The sequence below is a fragment of the Ciona intestinalis genome, chromosome 2, assembly GCF_000224145.3.
Source record: "Ciona intestinalis chromosome 2, KH, whole genome shotgun sequence".
NCBI lineage: Eukaryota > Metazoa > Chordata > Ascidiacea > Phlebobranchia > Cionidae > Ciona > Ciona intestinalis.
The window spans coordinates 1,955,523-1,973,944 of record NC_020167.2 but is presented as its reverse complement, the minus strand read 5'-3'; the positions used below and the strand labels follow the sequence as shown (position 1 = coordinate 1,973,944).

Here is an 18,422-nt window from a genome sequence, read left to right as displayed (position 1 = left end):
ACATTTCACTTCTAGAGATAACCTTTTAAACTGAAAAGGAATATTCTCTTATCGCGGGGAGGTTTCAAACGAAGTAAGCGAGCGATTCGTCATTTTCATGGCGCGAATATCGAGTTCAAGAAATCCCACAGAGCAACGAACTTTCTACGGCCTTATACTGCCCCATGGTTTAAATCTTGGTAATAAATCAGCGACCTAGATTTGCCGGGTCATTTACGCTTGGTGAAGTACGGTTATAGGCGAAGGAGAAAGGATTAGTGGACGACAATAGCGGCTCATGACGCCGAGACGAATCGTGCTTACACCGTGTTCGTACGAGAATTAGACAAAGTGCCATGTCCTGCATATGCGTAAGAGGGGAAAGTCGATATATTTGTTTACCTGGTATGAGCATAAAGGTTAGCGAACCGTGCCCGGTAAGAACAGAGGCGGCGGCTTTGATGATAGAACGGGTTCCTAGCGCTCAAGGCATAGGAGCCCCCCCTAACCGCAAAAAGCACAGCGAAGGTGCAGCTTCGCGATGCGGCTTTGGCATTATGAGGCTCTATTGCTTTCTTGTTTAACCAACGCGCGTTTCTTCAATCAATTAACCGGCTACTGTACACGCTTTGAAAGGGCTTGTTTTGAACCGAGAGAATCAAAGGAATTTTAACTTAATGTATTTTAGAAACCGCTCTACGCAATGCCTATACGTTAAATCAATTGCTCCTTCCTGTTTGAAGGGGTATGGTATATTCTGCTTGAAAGAGCTGCGGTATGCTTATACAAACTCGTTTAGTTAATCAAGCACACACTTACAGGGGCAGTTGGTCGGATGTGGAGAGTGCTTCGGATTCATCCTCGGTGACAGATACGTTCTAAAACCAAAATATTTCAGTTTTAGAAAAATAGTTTACGCACTTGGCAGTCACAACTTAGCACATCAAAGAACTCGAGTCAAAATTCTTAACTTGGAGATCGTTTGATGTGGCGGGGATAGATTACTTACCTCGGAGCTATAGGATGGCAGAGTTTCCATGGCACTGTTAAACTGACAAGGTAAACTCTCAAGGGAGTTGACCGTTGTCGGCTCTACTGTGTCATCATGGATTTCTTCCATTTGTTGAACCATTTGCTGCAATGACTGAGTTTGCTCGACGATCTGATCAACGCTCCAGAATGCAGAGTCCAACACACCGGGAGCATCTAATGACTCCTGACTGCCGTCAAAAACACCAGAGTCATTCACTGGCATTGCACCGACCAGTGTACTGGGGTCCATAATATCGAGGAAATCTTGGGCGGAAGCGCCACTTGTTAAAACAGTGTCGGGAAGGTTGTCGTAGATGCTCATCGGTCGTACCAATCTTCCGGTTGGCTCCGAAGCTTGGGAAGCGTGGAAGGAGTCGGAGGTTGATCTGCTCCGTGATGAAGAGGAGTTGGAAACGAAACCGGAGGACGGTGAGGTTGGAGGCTCTTCGTCCGTCATTTCAACCAAACCGGAGGGGAATGTACCAGGTTTGTAACCTTTCGGCATTACGAAGAGGGGTTCACGAATTGGTGGTGTTGGGTTTCGTGTCTTCGCCGCGTTAAGCTCCAGAGTTACACGATTATGCTCTAGAAGGCGGGGAGATGTCGAGTTAAGTTCACCGGGATCGGAACGCGTGGTTCGGTCCTGTGATAAAGATTTATTTTAAAACATGTTAACAGTGAGTGTTTACAGTATGTAGTAATTCGAATCTTACCTCTGCAAATCCTCGCATCCGGGATGCGGGAGTAGATGACGAACTTGCACTTCCACTTGCGGAGGAAGAGGAACTGATTAAAGATTGAGACGAATTCTTTCTTCCTCTGGGAGCCCCAGTGGGGGGAGAAACTTCAATAGGCACGCATCGCATGCTGTTAATTTTTTCGTGACCGCTCTGTAGGGTCGGTTCGCCAATAACAAGACGACGGTTCTTTCGGCCAAGTTTGGATCGAATGTCGGTAGTGTGGCGGGGTTTTGTTCTTGATTCCCCAAGTTCGATTGCTGCGTCAGACGAATTGGTTCGCTGAAGAATGTCCTTTCGGCGAAAGGAACCTGGCCTCAGTTTCTTCAGGTCACCGACTCGTTTTAGGAAACTGTTGGAACTTTTGTTTTTTGTTGCTTGTTTGGGTTCGGACTGGCTGTAATGCTGTCTATGTCGCTCGATCTCAATCGCGGCTGGCCGAACCAGAGCGTTGGTGAACACGTCTCCGGGCATGTCCTGTAAATCAAAGGGTAGCGCCATAAAACAACTGGAATTTAGTTGCAACATTCAGCTGCCGAGAAACTAAGCTGTAAGTAGGGTGCCAATGTTCTGTAGCGAAAGTGGGAATGTCATGTTTTACCTCAAGCGTTTCGTCAAGATGGGGTAGGTGGGCGGAACCAGAAGATAACATTCGACCGTTGGGACTGGTGATGTTAGATGACTTGCTATCCAACCTCGACCACCTGTGTTCACCGCCCTCGAAGTGCCAGAACTCACTGATGGCGCATTCGTCGTCGTCATCGTCGTCGTCTTCATCAGTCTGGCTTTCCTTAGCCTGTAAAAGTAGTTGAAATTTAAATTACTGTGATTTGTCGGTATGTTCTATTACATATTTCGGTTATGTAAATATAAACGTGTGGTTTAGTTTCGAGGCAAAGTACATAAGGTTTAATGGGTTCCGCTTCGGGCATTCGAAACCCAAAAAAGGGTGTATCTGAACACGCTCGCTGATAACGCAAAATTACATCTGCTTGAGACCGTAGACGGCTGGCCCGGCCTATTAAACAGCACTGGTGGTTCGCCGTCTATTATTCAATCGCGCCACTTCTTGAAGAAGTGGTGGTCATAAAAATGTACATGTTTCGCCGGCGGTACATTGGTGGCGACGAGACTTATAAACTCTGACGCCGTGGTGCGCTGCAGGATTCGTCGGCGCGAAAATCACAATAAAAACATAAAAAGCGTTGTCATCACATAAGCTACTAATCACTTAAGTGTAATCGCAAACTACATGTCGCCACAAAGCAAGGGAGCGTGCCATACACCGTGCTGTCAAAACAAAGTAACAGTATTTTGACCAACATAAAACCACTTAAATGCTAACTGAGTTGCATAAGAAATGTAATATTACATCAGGAAACAGCTGCCCTGCCAATCCAGCTAAATAGTGCGTTTATGATGCTTATAGCAAACAAGATATTTAGTCGAAACAGCCTGGCCAGAGAATTAATGTTTCCTGTCAAAATGCAAGACGGTATTTCGACCGAAACAACTGATCGATACAAGCAGTCTTATTCGGGTCACACTGCCACAGCATGGTATGCGACACAGGCCTCGACAATCCCCAATAATCATCATAATTTGGGTCATTTTGCTGCTGTTTCCTCGTGATTAAACAGTTTACGTCGTAAAACGTTGCTACAGAGCGTTCTACCCTTTGTTGGCGATCGTAGATTTGTTTTATTGCTTTGTTTTGTATCTAAGGGTCGATGCTGCAAACTTGGGTCTGTCTCCTAAGCGTAAACAAGTCAACAGACTGATGTGTTCTTCAAGGTTTTCCCCACAATTGTCCTTGAAGTTTAAAAGAGCCGTAAATCCGATTTAAATCGCCTTTAATTGCATCTAGTGACGTCCAAACACATGGTCGGAGCCATGTAGGTGCGTGAGACAATTAAAATAGACCCAGGACCTTGTTTGGAAAACTTTACTATCGACAATTAGTCGCCTGGGCAGCTTAGAACTGCGATTATTAGCCTTGTGCAAACAGAAGAACTACATACGATAAAAGACATGCGAAGACCGTTTATCTGTCGTTTTGAAGCAATACAGACAGCAAGTTAACTATCTAGCAGGGTACCAGACACGCTGTCAACCAACTGTAGAATTATAAGTACTTCGGTAGCGCCGAAATATAAACAAGACATTTATGTAAGATTGGTGCTTGATTACAGATAATTGCGATCAGTCTCGCAACACATTACCCCCATAATTCCTTATATATTACATGTTTCAACACGTGCCTCTCTTCAAACATCAGTATGTTTACATAAGTATCACGACCGCCATTGCGAAAACATAATGCATCGAAACGAATCAGAAGCTTCGCAGCTCAGACCCTACGGCGTTTCGTGCTCTTTTCAAACCCAACAGCTCATCGTCAACGAAAAGGCGTTGATTCTACACGCCTTAAATAAAAGCTAATCGTAGATCATTTATGGGCTGTGTCTTACACGATTTCTCGTTAAACTATTTAAAAGGAGAACGGCTGACGGGAACTTTGAACGTAGAAGTCCGACAGGCCTTGAACAAACCTTAACGCATGAGCAGCACGTGCTACAGCAGGATTCTGCATGGTCCTCCGGTGCAACTACGAATGAATCCTCTTCTTGTCTCTCCTCATTTTCGGAGTTTGAAAGTTTAAAGTCCCGGAGGTTGACGACGAGGATGTTTCCATCGATCTTAACAATTCCTTCACTCTCATCTTTCTCCTCGTTGTTATTGTTCATCTCATTTTCTTCCTCGAAAGACTCCGACTCTTCCGTTTGGAAGAAGCTGCAGGAGCTTCGGCAAGAGGAAATTGACTGAAGGGGTGATGCGGATGACCTGGAGTCATCCTCGGAATAAAGACTGGTAGCGGAAGAGGACAGTGAAGTGCTCTTGACCTTGTCTGTTTGACGATGATCAAGGACTTGTGAGTCGAGTACGTAAGTTCTTCGGTTCTGTTGTTGTCGTCGACGAACTGCCGGGCAAGGTGAATAATAATAATCGCCTATATCCTGGTCGAGGATATGTCGCATCGCCGGGTGTATTCCGTACCCGGAAGGGATAAATGGTCTGCCGGTAATAGAGCCCTGAATCCCCGCGCCCGCTTTGGCGACGGCGCCGATGTCGGCCAGCGTTCGGCGCAGTACAACTGCTTTTGGCTCTACGCGCGCTACTAGGTGATGAAGCACCCCTGACCTTCTCAGGTCGTCCAGGCTTATTCCAGGATCGCTCTGGACACTTCTGTGGTTCATGTTGAGTTCTGCTTTAGTAATAGCTCCACGGCGAATTGCTCCTTCGCAGCTTCTTCTGTTATACAAGAACCGCTCTGGTATAGCGGTAGCTGAAGGCATACTCCACAGTAAATACAAATTCAAATCAAAATCAATTCGCTTGGTAATGTATCGCTGAATGAAACGAACAACAGATTTAACGACTGATATATACAAAAGAATTCGCACCCTACAAATTAATTGTACCAAACGCACCTGCTCGTTAGGTCGCCTGAAATATAACAGCTACTGTGACTACTAAACTGATTGACTTGTCTGTGCGGAATTAAGTACGCGCAAAAACTACGCAGTCACGTATTTTGATGAAAATGTCATAAAAGTCCAGCATACACTTTCCTAGTATGACAGACATTCGACACTCAGTGACCGGATTTTGGGTTTCTGTCCTTTACCTCACTTTAACTAACGTCACGAATTACTATTTCCGCTTTGGGAACGTAACTTATTAAGGTAAAAACCCATTGCGTTCACTATACTGCGTTCTTAATTGACATAGTCGGTCACGTATTGAACTAACGAAATATTTATGATCCTACTGAACTGCAATGCACGCGCCTGCCCTCAGCTACGAAACAACTGGTATAACAAAATCCGCTTCAGACATCGCTCATAAAGAGGGCAAGAAGAAGGCGCCGAACGCCGCTCTCTTTTTTTGAATCGACTTCCAACGCCGCGGCGAGAGAAGGCTCAAACGAAAACAATCGTTCGCGCTTTGGCAAACAAAGCAAGCGTAGATCCTGCAAGAGACTGATACCCATTCGAAATAATCGCCAATTGAAGTTACACAGTGTTTTGATACAATTAATTCGTTGACTGGAGGGAGGCGATTGAACAAACAACACATAATCAATTGAACAGTATCAGTATAATGCTGAAGTCTGTTACTTCCATGCATGCGCTATAAATCATTCACGCTGACGCTTTGGCCGCAAAACTAATAAACATTCGTATCCTGTTGTAGAAAATGACTCGCTTCGAAGATCAAAGGTTGCGGTTGTTGTTATTGCCTCTGTGTTTTTGCTAATTTTACCCTAGTGGAGCGGACCGGAACGAACTGTTGTTTGTGTTCCAACCGTAGATCGAATTTTACATCTGTTTCCCGTGACGCATTCTAGGGTTTTGGTTTTACTTTAAACGCGGTTAGAAATATCAAAGCTAAACCGCTGGTGCTGCTATTACTAGGAACCAGAGCCTATTATGGAACTTTTTTTCTCAACAAAAATTCAGTTTCCGGCGCTGATGACGAACCGTAGGTAGCGGGGAGTCCCCTAAAACGGTCTAAAATCCCACGCTGCGCACGGAAACCGTATTTGAGTTAGGTACAGCTGGATGGCATGGGAAAGGGGACGAGAGTGCGTCCAATCACTGGACAAAGGCTGGGCTAATAATTCTTCGGTGAAGCTGAGTCAGCGTGCCTGCCGCGTGTGCACAGAGTGAGTAGTTAGCCTAACGATTGTTTATTATATTCTTGTCAATAAAACGTCTTTGAACAAACCAAAGACAAACAATGTCATTCGATATGGTTCTATTTTTCGACTGAGGCAGCGGAAGCTGGACAAGAAAAAATATTTGCCGAGATCATGTTAAGTCAGGTTGTATTTTACTCATGATAAGGCTGACACGCAATGTTCGAAAACACAAGTAACACGCATTGGAAACCAAGACGAACTACGACTTGTCGTATAGAACCGTGTAACAGTTCCAATGTAAACGCGAGCCCCGGCTTTACCAGAAGCAGATACCAATATTTGTTGACACGGAGAGACTATTACAAACTTTGATTCTATTTAGAGCGCTAAGTCTGGGTTTACACCACGACAGGGTATGATTGAACAAGGGTTGCAGTGATCGGGAGATATACTCTATGGTCAGAATTAGAATTTACTTCTAAACTGAACGCTTCGTGAGCTGAGTGAAGGGACACGTACGTTCTCATGCTGTCGCGTGAAGATATATAGCAAAACAAAGTTGCGATGGAAAACGCTTTATCGGTACATGACGCTGCATCAACGTATATACTGAATAACATGGCAGTTGTTACAACATGATATTGATGTCTAAATTAGAATGTACGAAACTGAAAGAGGACAAACAGGAAACTTGTTCAAAAAGTCTTCAATTATATCTCCGTACAATCTCCGATCGGCCCTCGTTCACACACCGGACACACAGACAATTACTGGCACAGCGCCCGCACAAAACAACAGTACAGAAATCTTGATCAATTGGTATCGATATCTGATAACCGACTCGTTGATCTTACTTGAATTAAAATCGCAACAAATCCAACCGATGCTGAATTCGGGGCGGCAGAGCAGTTGGCAGCAGAACGTAAACTAGGCTGCGATCGTGTCGGCGCTAGTTGTCATCGTCATCCGGGAAATGGCGACCGATATATGCCGCTCCCTCGTGCATTCGAGCCTCGCAGCTCAGAGACCTCGTAAATCTTTAAAAGCCACTTAATTTGCTTCGTTAGCGGGTCAGCGGACGGCATCGAGCGCGTGATAACGACAGGATAGGATGTGACTTCACTTACGCCATCGTTAATATGGTGCCGTATTTCGCAACATGGTATAGAAAGTGGTGAATGTAACGTCGCAAGCAACTGTATTCGCGACAGGCCGCACCATCGCACATAGTACGGGGAATGATTATTTATCCAAACATACAGTCAGCGTACATAAAACCGCCAAGTATCGCTTCTCCTGTCCATACAACTTACGCACATAGGACGTGAATCAGTGGTACCGATACGTTAAATACGAAAACGGATACGACAATGATGTGTCAAAACTTTTTTTCTGATTGGTTGCCCTGACTGGCCTTACGACGGTGGGAAAGACCGGCCCACGTGATCAATCTTGCAACAAACCGTGTGTTTTGTTCGCCTAAGCTTCCAAGTACATCTATAACCATCTATAACCATGCTACGACGTGTATTTGACCTCGAACGATGGTTGTTCGTTGTCAACAGAGCTCCAGGACGTCGTAAAACAAAGGACGCAACTTCTGCTCACGACAAGAACGAGATAGGTTCGCACCAATAAAGGATCGTAAAAGAAAGCGTACCGTTGATGGCTTACAGTTGTTAAACACAGGTTTAATTATCAAGGTTGTCACTTGGGAACCTTTTACAGCGTATACCCATTGCTGGTGTAGTACAATTGGTGGGAAAATTTGCATCAGGTGTTTTAGTTCTATTTCAAATGAATGGAGAACAGCGTTACCCCTGCTGTGCAAACAATCAACACTGTCAAGGGGGAACCAGTTACCACCGGTCTAAACCGGTAGGCACAGGTGGTTATATTCTTCCTCTGTCAAACGTCGGCACTCGAAGATATCATCAAATCTACTGCGCGTAGATTTATTTATTGCGGCTGTCAGCAGGTTGGATTCACCATGGTGAAAACTACCTGTCATCTCTCACATGATATCTGTCGTCACATTCGTGCAGTCGGACCATATACGACCGATGATAACCGGATCTATATGTTAATACGCCAATATTCATACGCGTATTTTAATTTATCCATTCACGGTATGGCAAAGAGAAATTTTACTATTGCTGTAACGTACAGATAAATACTTTTATTTTCGATGTAAATTCCAGTGTCAGAATGACTATTATTGATGAAAAGACGCGCCGTCCAGACACTACACGCCTATTTGTGTCAAATATTCAAATTGGAACGCACTTAACGCAATTTAAATTGATTAGTTCTGACCGAACCAGCTTGTCTATAAATATCGACTGTGCATGTTTCATTGTGCGTATATGGTCACGCCTGACGGAAGCTTGTTTAATTTGTCTGATAATAGAAAGAGAAAGCAAGCGAAACCAAAATAGCCAACTGAACAAGAAACCAAGCTAAATAAGCAACAACAAATTAGCTAGTTCGGCCTGGGACAAAGCTCGTACGCTCATCTACAGCCTTTCGATTGTTATTGACCTTTAATAAGTTCAAACGAAATTAGAAAGGGCTGGAGTTACAAGTAATTCCAATTCCTATTTAGCTCTTATAAGGAGTCGCTTGGAAAGCAGTGACCTTTACGTTTCCCCCTTAATTCTGTGCGTTGTGTGGTCGTTGTGTACGTTCCAATACGTCAATACCAGCCAGTTTAATAGAAAAGCCAGGCACTATACAGTATATACACGATCCCTGATTGCCATCTATTCAAAGCCAGTTACGCCGAGAATATAACCAATCCCTGACGTCACGCTACCAAGACAAGTTTGTTTTGGGTCGGCGGTCAAGTGCGTCACAGTGCGACCAAAATGCCACGAATTATTTAACATGAGCACGGATGCTACGGCGTCGCTTTCGAGTTTATCAGTTCCACGATTGCCTAAAGCGCTTAGCCGAAATGCCGGGCAAGGGATTAACGAAATAAATATATCCGGAACACCCGACGCTGCCGAGCACACTGACAATGAAACGTCGTATTCCACACAGCGTTGTTTATTTTTAGCAAAACATTGAAATTAAGTCGAGAGACTCGAATCAGATAGTGTGGCTTTGAACGGCGCTGATTGTTTCCAAATGACGTTTTTATATTTGAACGTGTAACATTCCATCTACATTGTTTCGGTAGCGCTATATACTCGTAAAATCTGTTTATGAAATAGTTGGGTTGAGCGTTTGTGAAACATGCGGTTGTGAAACCGATTTCATTATTACGATTTTCGGGAAATCACGACATTCACACTGATAAGAAACGGGGGTGTTTTAATTCAAATCATTATGGAAGTACGCTCTGTGAGTCAGTAATGGTGGGAAGCATCAAATATCTGTTTCGCATTCCTCTGTCCTGAGTTCGTCGGCAGAACGCGTCTGGCACACGTGGCTAAAACAGGAGTCACGCTCATTTGCTATTCGCGAACTAGACATCAGTTGCTATATAGGGGTCATGGTCGCCGTGAACGGGGCAAGAGGATAGCACCTGTTTCGGTCCCTTCTCAAATTAGGTGCTAGAATTTCAACTGATTGCACCGTCAAGGGATGCGACAATTAATCCGTCTGTAGCCATGTACCTCATCACCTGCACTAGACTTGAATCGAGCCGACAAGAACCGGATTTGAACAGGTTCGGCTTACGAGGTGATAGTGCTGAGTGCTAATTGTCGCCGCTTTGTAGAATTGGAATTACGTGATTGTTGTTGGAGTGATACAACCCGATGACAATGTAAAGAGCAAACAGCCGCTATTACACACACGTTTTTATAGAAGAAGGTACTTATTTCACCAACGCTATAAAGCTGGACTTTTCTAAATACGTCAATAAATCGTATTAAAAACATACGCAGCATATTTCTCCCTTTCAGTCGGTTATAAAATACCACTACCCAAACATTCCTATATGAAACGCTGGTTAAGATTGTAAATAAATTTCGTTTAAAACGATCTATACGTAGGTTTCGATTAAAAAATACATGTATGACGCAGTGTGGTGTCAAATCAGCTTGGACGTTGCTATGCAAGAGACGTACACGCTGTCATAGCGACGCAGGTTTACAAGGTTGTGGAATGTAATGCTGTAACAACATGGTTCGCTTGGGCTTGAGGAGCGAACTAAGCATAAGCTGTAACCGCCACACATTCACAAGAACCGAGTTAAGAAAAATCGGTACTTTTTATCTTCGTTGTGCGTCTTTTGTGTGCATGAGATAGGAATCGCATTTAAACGAAAAAAACGTGGTTATACCAGGATTTCTACGATGTTTTCACAAATTTCTAAAGATGGTCGCACGATTGTGACGCTACTGTTTCAGTATTGTGACGAACATTAGTTCATTGTGACGTTCCACGGATGACGTACATAGGGGCACGGGTGGGTGATCAAACACCCCCAATTCGTGGTAGTCGTCACCGACATTATTGGAAAAAAAAACCAAGTATTTTAAAATCGTCAAATGTCGTCACAAATCGTAAAGCTTGCGTCGTAACGGATCATGGACACCGCAGAAAATGAGGATTCCGGAGAGATTGTTTGTCCACGCTTCGTATAATCCGCTGTCTTTGGATTACTTAGTCTACTCAGACAATATGCGCAATACACTCACACCCAGTCATTATACATTTTTTCTTTTCAAAACCCGACCTGTTTCTTTTACTTTATCCAATGTAAAACAAGCCATATAAATAATATTTCTTCCCAGTAATTGGGTGCAAAATATTTACAGTTTACCTAACCACAGATCACTGTTGATCTAATAGCCATTTAGCGACAGTATGAGTCGGAGGGTCGTCAGTTTTGTTGGCGTTTTAAGACGACGCATGCCCATAAACGGTCAGAGTGGCGCATTGACAGCTACACCACCACTTGGCCCAGGGAAGGCGATTAGTTCTTATCCGAGTTCTAATCAAAATTAGCGCTCGTTTTCGTATTTTGTTACCGGTGTCCTTGGTCATCAACGTATGCAACGTATATACTAACTGCTGCTTTTCAATGTTCCAAGACCAAAAACCAAAATTCGCATTAAAGAAATACCGATCATGTTACACTGCTCTGACAGTAATGTTTCAAAATATATTGGAACAAATTATGGTTGAACTGGTAAGCGTATACCAACACACGTATGTGTTTAGAAACAACGGAATGTAAACAAAACAAATCATTCTAGCTTTGGTGTATGGTATATACAAACGTCACGAGAAGATTACAGTTTCTTTTGGTCAATAAAAGCGCTGGATTGCGTCATATCGCTGCGTTATGACGTCACTTACGTATGCTATCAGGACACGAAAATGTATTTCGATTAGCAAATGAAAGCACAATTCCCGGTAGGCGGAAAATAAATCCGATAACGTTAGATTTCGTTCGATAATAATATTACGCCAATCGGCGTGAATTTACTCATGTACGTAAGTAAATGGGCGCCTCTTAATTCAAATGCCATGCTAAAAATGCTATACATGTTTTCCACATTCTGACATTATCTTCTGAACTGATTCAGGTATGCGCAAACACAATTTGTACAAATGGTGTCACTCCTCACGCCTATAATTACTCCTCGCCTTTCATGTATATAAGGACTGATGTAATAAAGTTTGTTTTGAACAGAACAGCGTTGTTACACGTGGAAAACAAGATCAAAACAATTTCAGACTGTTTCGAAAGGTAATGAGCTGTAAAGCCGAAGATGTGTTTTTCAGAGAAATGACTTGCGAAAGGTGACAAGTTGACTTTGTGACATCCGTTCAATAAGCGGAACCTTGCCAAGTGGAAAATGCGACTTTCTACGGCTTGCTCGAAGCGTCGTGTTTTTAAATACGTGCTTATGTACACATGAACGGGTATGAATAGCAAGAATCAACTAAATCAAATGCAAATATATGTGTAAAGCGGGCATAATCTGTCTCAAGTGTTACTTATAGGTAATTGAGCATCTATGTATGTCATGGCTATATTATAAAAACTCCTATTTAATACGACGCTTTGTGAGCGTCCAAGCATACCACATTAGCGTTTTCTACCGCATTCTTAAAAATACGTCGTTAATTCGAAACAAAGTACCGTATACAGGGTGATACATAATTCCTAGATATATCGTTTTTCAATATCATAAACGGTCTGCAGAAACTGAAATAATATTTACGAGAATGAATTAACCTTTGGCCATTTTAAGACGTCTGCCAAAAGCCGCTGAAATTCAATAAAGAATTGAGATGAAAGCTTGTTCGGTGATGGCCATGATACCGTAATGAGCGATCTACTGATGATATACTGAGAAGTCGTGGGAGATAAATGCTTTGCGTGCTAGCAGCGTGGTGCAAAACAAAACAATTCGCGTGAAATTAGAAAACCCGCCCAACCTGCTGTCATTTTATTTAACCACCGTGCAAATTGCGGACACGAATTAGCTCGAAAACATCAAAATATTTTCATAAGTTACTGTAAAAAAACAAGTGCACTTTTTATGTGGGCCAAATTGTTGAATGCCGCCAGCGGATGGGCCTTGCACGCCGTACACAACTTAACTGACCCGCGAAACCGTTTGCTATAAACTGACATCTCATGCAAACTAGGCTGTTGTGATGGAAATCAAATTTGAGCATCTGGTCTTTGGCAAACAACCCATGATAACTGAAGAAACAGATCTCGGTCGTCGGTCAGCGGGAGCTTTGTCTTTCAAGTGTCCGGCATGTATTGCAACGGCATGGGGGCCAAATAGGCCAGTTTTGTTTATGCCACAGTGGCCCATATTAATCCGATATCTGGGTTCGGATTACCATGGGATTATTCGGCCAGTGTGTTTCGTGGCACGCTTGCACTGTATACACATTCGACTGATCGCGCATAAAGCAAACACTAACCACTATCTGAGCTTAATACTGCTAAGACAAGTCAAGTTTCCAATACTTCGAACCAATTTGTTGAACGACGCATTTCACAAAGTAATATGTCTTACTTTAGGCCTGGTTAGTTTCTGCATTTTCAGCAAACTGTAAGCATGTGATTTCGTGTAAATATTTAAGTCGGCTATAAAAATCTTCAATTTACAAAATATTGATTATTCACAAATGCTGACAATAAACCATGGTAATGTGACACTTGACGTAGGTTAACGTGTGCTCGACAATTCTCCCATGAACTACGGAGAATTAATAGGAATCTATACGCTCTGATGTCACGGATTTCAGAGAGACTTGTAGCCAGGCCGACGATATAAACCAAAAACTTGTGCGCGGTTGGATGAAACCTAAATTGAGTGAAGCCACTCGTCTTATCACGAGCCGGGTAAACATATTTCTCTTTGACCAGTTTAAACATTTAAGTTGGTTTGCCGGTGACAACGGGACAACAAGTGACAAAGCAAACGGAAGCACTTGGCGCTGTTGGTAACTTTTGCTATGCTACTACAACTAACCATATCTCGGTATACAACAAAAGCCAACTTTGCACATTGACAAAGGTGGTAGGTTAGAGCGAATGTTTAATTAACTCGGGCTTGGGGTAAACACAGCTTGGTCAGCATTGCTGTTGGTATTGCCGCTCTGTTATCAGGCACGCTGAATCAGCTGCACAAGGTGACACGTGACTCTTCAACTTGCCTGTTGTCATAACAACGAAAATGCCCGAATATGGTCACCATGCCACATGAAGGCGTTTGGCACAGGAATCGCATATACATACGGGCAAAACGTAAAAATATTTCCTATAAATATTGATCGAAGAGATAAGCGCGGAGTTGTCAGAAAACTGTGAATCATTCAATAAATTAAAAAGTAATTCATGTCTTTCTGACTAAAAGCGTTTAGCATATAAATCGAGCCGGTTATTAACTTACCAGGCTACAAAGTTCACTGGTGTAAGGAACTAGTGCAATTGCGGGATTTATTAAAACCCATTCAATCGCGCGCATTATATTTAAACCCGGCTCATGCCGCATGAAAAGTAATTGAATGCCCAGCGCACAATACGGCTCCCAGCGTGAGGCTTGATGTCACTAATAAATGCATTTGTATAGAGTGACGTAAAACGGAGTATAGAGAAGTTAGAAAGACCAATTCAGTGTAACCTACATTACCGAACACACAGAATCGCTATAAAGCTTTGGCCGTTTAATTTTTAAAGGTAAGATGTATTTTTCATATCTTAGTGAATTATTGAAAAATTAAAAGCATCCATTTACTGCAACCTAAAGTTCAAAAAATAAATGAAAACCATTTTTACGTTTTTTTTTTTATTTTGAACACAATTTTGACCGAAACAAGATTTTTAAGAGTGAAAAAATGTAACAAGTGAAAGCAGCGGCTGAAAACATTCTCGAACCTGTTGACCCGTATTATGGCAATTGATACGATAGACAAGAGGAGTGAAAGTTTAAGAGACGCTTAACTGAGACGGATACCCGGCCGAGTGGTCTGCGGGGAGGAGACGAGACGTGGAATAGTTGTTCAAACTCTTGTGCCCGACCACAAAAAATATGAGTAACATTGTTTGGGTTCAATGCGGTTTTGGTAACACTTTCAAACGACGTGGCTGGGTTGGTGATGAGCAGTAATTGACAAGTATATCCCTAGAAAATGAATTGGTAAAACTCCCAGTTATGTTTTATACGCGTGATTCTATGGAGACTGAAACTGATAAAAAAGATGAGACCAGGCTCTTGGAAAATTGCAAAGTTGATTTGAGTATTGATTCAGCTATTTACAAAAGACTTGTTTTCGCAACTTCGACAACGGTTCACGCAGGTCCAAGCATGATTCCATCCCAGGGCAACGGAGGCCGTTTAATTTAGGTGAACAGTTGTCCCAGGTGGAAGCCGCGCAGCATGACTACATGGGTGGCAAAATTTAAGAGACGAACGTCAAAACAGCCTGTCGCCGATCACCGACGACTGTGATAGATCGCTCCCTCCGCCTTAAACCAGCCTCGGCTTTGGTCGCTTCAGACCTTTCGCAAGACATCGTTTGATTGACTACATAGGTGATTAAAACACCGGTCGGTTTGGCATGATTGAACCACACGGGAACACCCCGAGCGTTTTGATAAAGCACACGTGGAAGAACCGCAGTTACAAAAACCAAAGTGCTGATTTTAATTGTATGCTTATACATATATATATCTCCCATACACAGCAATTGCGTTGTATGCTTTGGGAGGAAAACGCAATGAATCAGACATACCACGACAACGACCCACTTAAAACAACGAGGAAACCTTAAAAACAATCAAATTGAAACCCACGCCAATTTCCACCACAATAGCTCACAACCATGTAAAATACAGGGAGGGGTCGCATGGCCCGGTCAGCAACCTATGTACATTGGTCATCGCGTGATAAACAAGACGCCGGGCGATAATAAATTTCCAATTAAAGTGGCGCGTGTATTGGCCGGCCCGCATAATTGCGATCGTTCATCAGGTATGTGTGTCATAAAGGCCAGATCAGATTGCTCGCGATGTTTACTTTTCGAGCTCTTATTATACTAACCGTTCCGCCCAGGACACGACTTTAACCAGGAATTTGGAAGAATGCGCTATTTGACCTCGGCACTACGGCCGTCAATGCAATAAAACAATATGCACACACGGCATAGCATTGAAATTGAATGAATAATTTCTCTTGTAAAGGTAACATGGTGTATTTGATGTTTGCAAATATATATTTTCAAGGTCACTGACCAAACACTAGTACACCCAGAACGTGGGGTTGTTTTTTCCACCAGAATGGTTTCCGTGCCCTTCCCGTCGGAAGTATAGCTAACCCCGGAATTATACGTTTCCATTGGCATGAATAGAATATCTTGCCACAGTGTCGGGAGGTCTTTGACAAAATGACACGGGGTGTAATGCAACGTAATCCCTATCTTCAGCAAGTTACCCACCCGCCATTCAAGCCCAACTTTGGGAGTAGCGATCGTGGCTTGTTTTCGCCACTACGCCCGGTAAACAAGAAATTCTCGCGCGACGTTGGCACGAAAATATGGAAGTATATCTTTCAGATTGGCAAATGTGGCAGAAGAGTGCTGTCACACGACCGTCGGAATCCCATTGTTGTACAGTACACGTCAGTAAGGGCCGGTGTTGCATTGCAATTACGTATGTCCTTGTTGCCAAACTCCGAGCACAACAATACGACTCTTCCTGTCTAAACCATTTGCAACAGGAGCCACAACAATCAAGCTTCCCCCAGCATCAAATCAAATCCGCACGGACAAGCATTTGAAAAACGCAATTCTGTACCGGATCTTGTTTATAAAATTGAAGCGAACAACGCCGTTGGTGCGCTATAGCATGGGTGGCAATACAAAGTCACTTCACAGATCACTGAGTTGGGATAAAGCCAGCACGTCGTGGAATGCCAGCTGTTGAGTATACACAAGGCCACAGTTTGCGATATAAACATAGTTCATGCGTCATAGCTTCACAACCTGTTGATAGAGCGACAGGAAAATGCGACGGCCGAGTTCGCGGAGAAATAACAAAAGGTTGGCAGGAAATGGCAACCCCCACATCCAAGCGTCAAGTGCTGGTTGAAATAGTTACGACCCCTGGCCGTGGTTCCGTTGATGACGTCACGGCTTCGAAAAATTGCCACCTCCGCATCGGGTTGGGAAGGTTACGTACGGAAGTAACACCAGCAATCTCTTAATCTTTGGGGCGATAAACATTTGCAGAAACAAACTTGTTTGCGACGAAAGGTTATAAGTTAAAAGGCGTCACCGCAATCGAGATATGAAAAGTGTGGGAAACTTTTTGTTGTTCAACTCGCATTCCAATCAAATCTACATATTACTCATTCCCTCCACACCGTTTTAAGTTCGAGTAGCAATGAACTTCTTATCGAGTGGGCGTACTGACGTAACTGCAGCCTTTACCTGCCGAGCCCGTGGTTACGGCACCTGGACCAACGCTTTCAACTTCACGCAGTAACCGCTTGCAACACGTTTGGTGGCGAATTTAGACACTGACGAGACCGAATGCGCTAATTATTAAGAGGAATGACGTCGGTAGAGGAATTCTAATCCGTAAATTAGACAACTTTTCCGCTTTTAAGGCAAGTGGGGAGATTGGAGTCGGTTCAAGGTATTGCTGAGTATTCGAAACATTAATCGTAAATTGAAGTGTGCCTTCGTTGGACGAGCTTCTGCATCACGTGATGAAAAATAAATGACGTATTGACACATATGGTAGGGTGCTGGGGGGAGATGGGACACTTTAGCACATTGTATCCAAATATCTGATTGTGATTTAAACAATTACTAACTGTCTATGGGAGTCGTGAGGATACGGTTTTATAATTCTTTGAATGTTCTTTGTTTACTACCAAATGGGACGAGAAAATAGAATGAAAAGGTGTCCCATCTTTCCCTACCCTATACTATATCATTGGAACAAAAAAGGACTTTATAGTACTGGGCTCCTTATAGATAATTGTGTTTCGAAAGTAAACCTTTTTGTTAGGAAGTAACCCGCATGTAATATAAAAATTTCCATGGCAAGGTAAATTTCATTTATATAAGCTGAATTCTTTCGTGGTCGAGACTGCGGTTGTGTCAGTGAAGCATGGCATCTAATTTTACCGTGTTCGCTGATTGAATATATTTAATTCCGAAAATTCACACAGAGAAAATATTTTCGTTCTGTACGCCTGTTCGTTAAGGTTCTAATTACAGCGTTGGCAACCACCCGAATATAAGACAGCTGCAAAATGAGATTTCGAAGCTTCGATTTGCGGAACAAATACCGCCTTCAACAGTGGCAGGCTTACTTGAGACAATAATGACAGTTTATCCCAACTTCCTGCGTACAAGCAGCAAACTGACACCGATAGCATAATGGCCAGCTTCAGAAATAGCGCCGAAATGCCTAAGATTGAGTGGTTGGTGTAAGGTGAAACCCCGCAGATTTAAAGCAACCTGAATTTAGC

At 43.1% G+C, this 18,422-nt stretch overlaps 1 protein-coding gene across 4 annotated transcripts in view; it reads right to left on the bottom strand.

The window, feature by feature from the left end:
- The window catches only part of LOC100179501 (rho GTPase-activating protein 7), a 44,587-nt gene that overhangs the window by 2,702 nt on the left and 23,463 nt on the right, over positions 1–18,422 (bottom strand). For 3 of the 4 annotated variants that reach the window (XM_018817574.2, XM_026840673.1, XM_026840672.1), the window contains 4 exons: positions 2,350–2,544; positions 1,725–2,225; positions 989–1,654; positions 799–857 (listed from right to left, as the gene is read on the bottom strand). In XM_018817574.2, the coding sequence (XP_018673119.1) occupies positions 799–857; positions 989–1,654; positions 1,725–2,225; positions 2,350–2,544 (1,421 nt within the window). Of the gene's footprint in view, positions 1–798; positions 858–988; positions 1,655–1,724; positions 2,226–2,349; positions 2,545–4,300; positions 5,140–18,422 lie in introns of those variants that run through there. The other variant, XM_026840671.1, reaches the window with a different exon arrangement.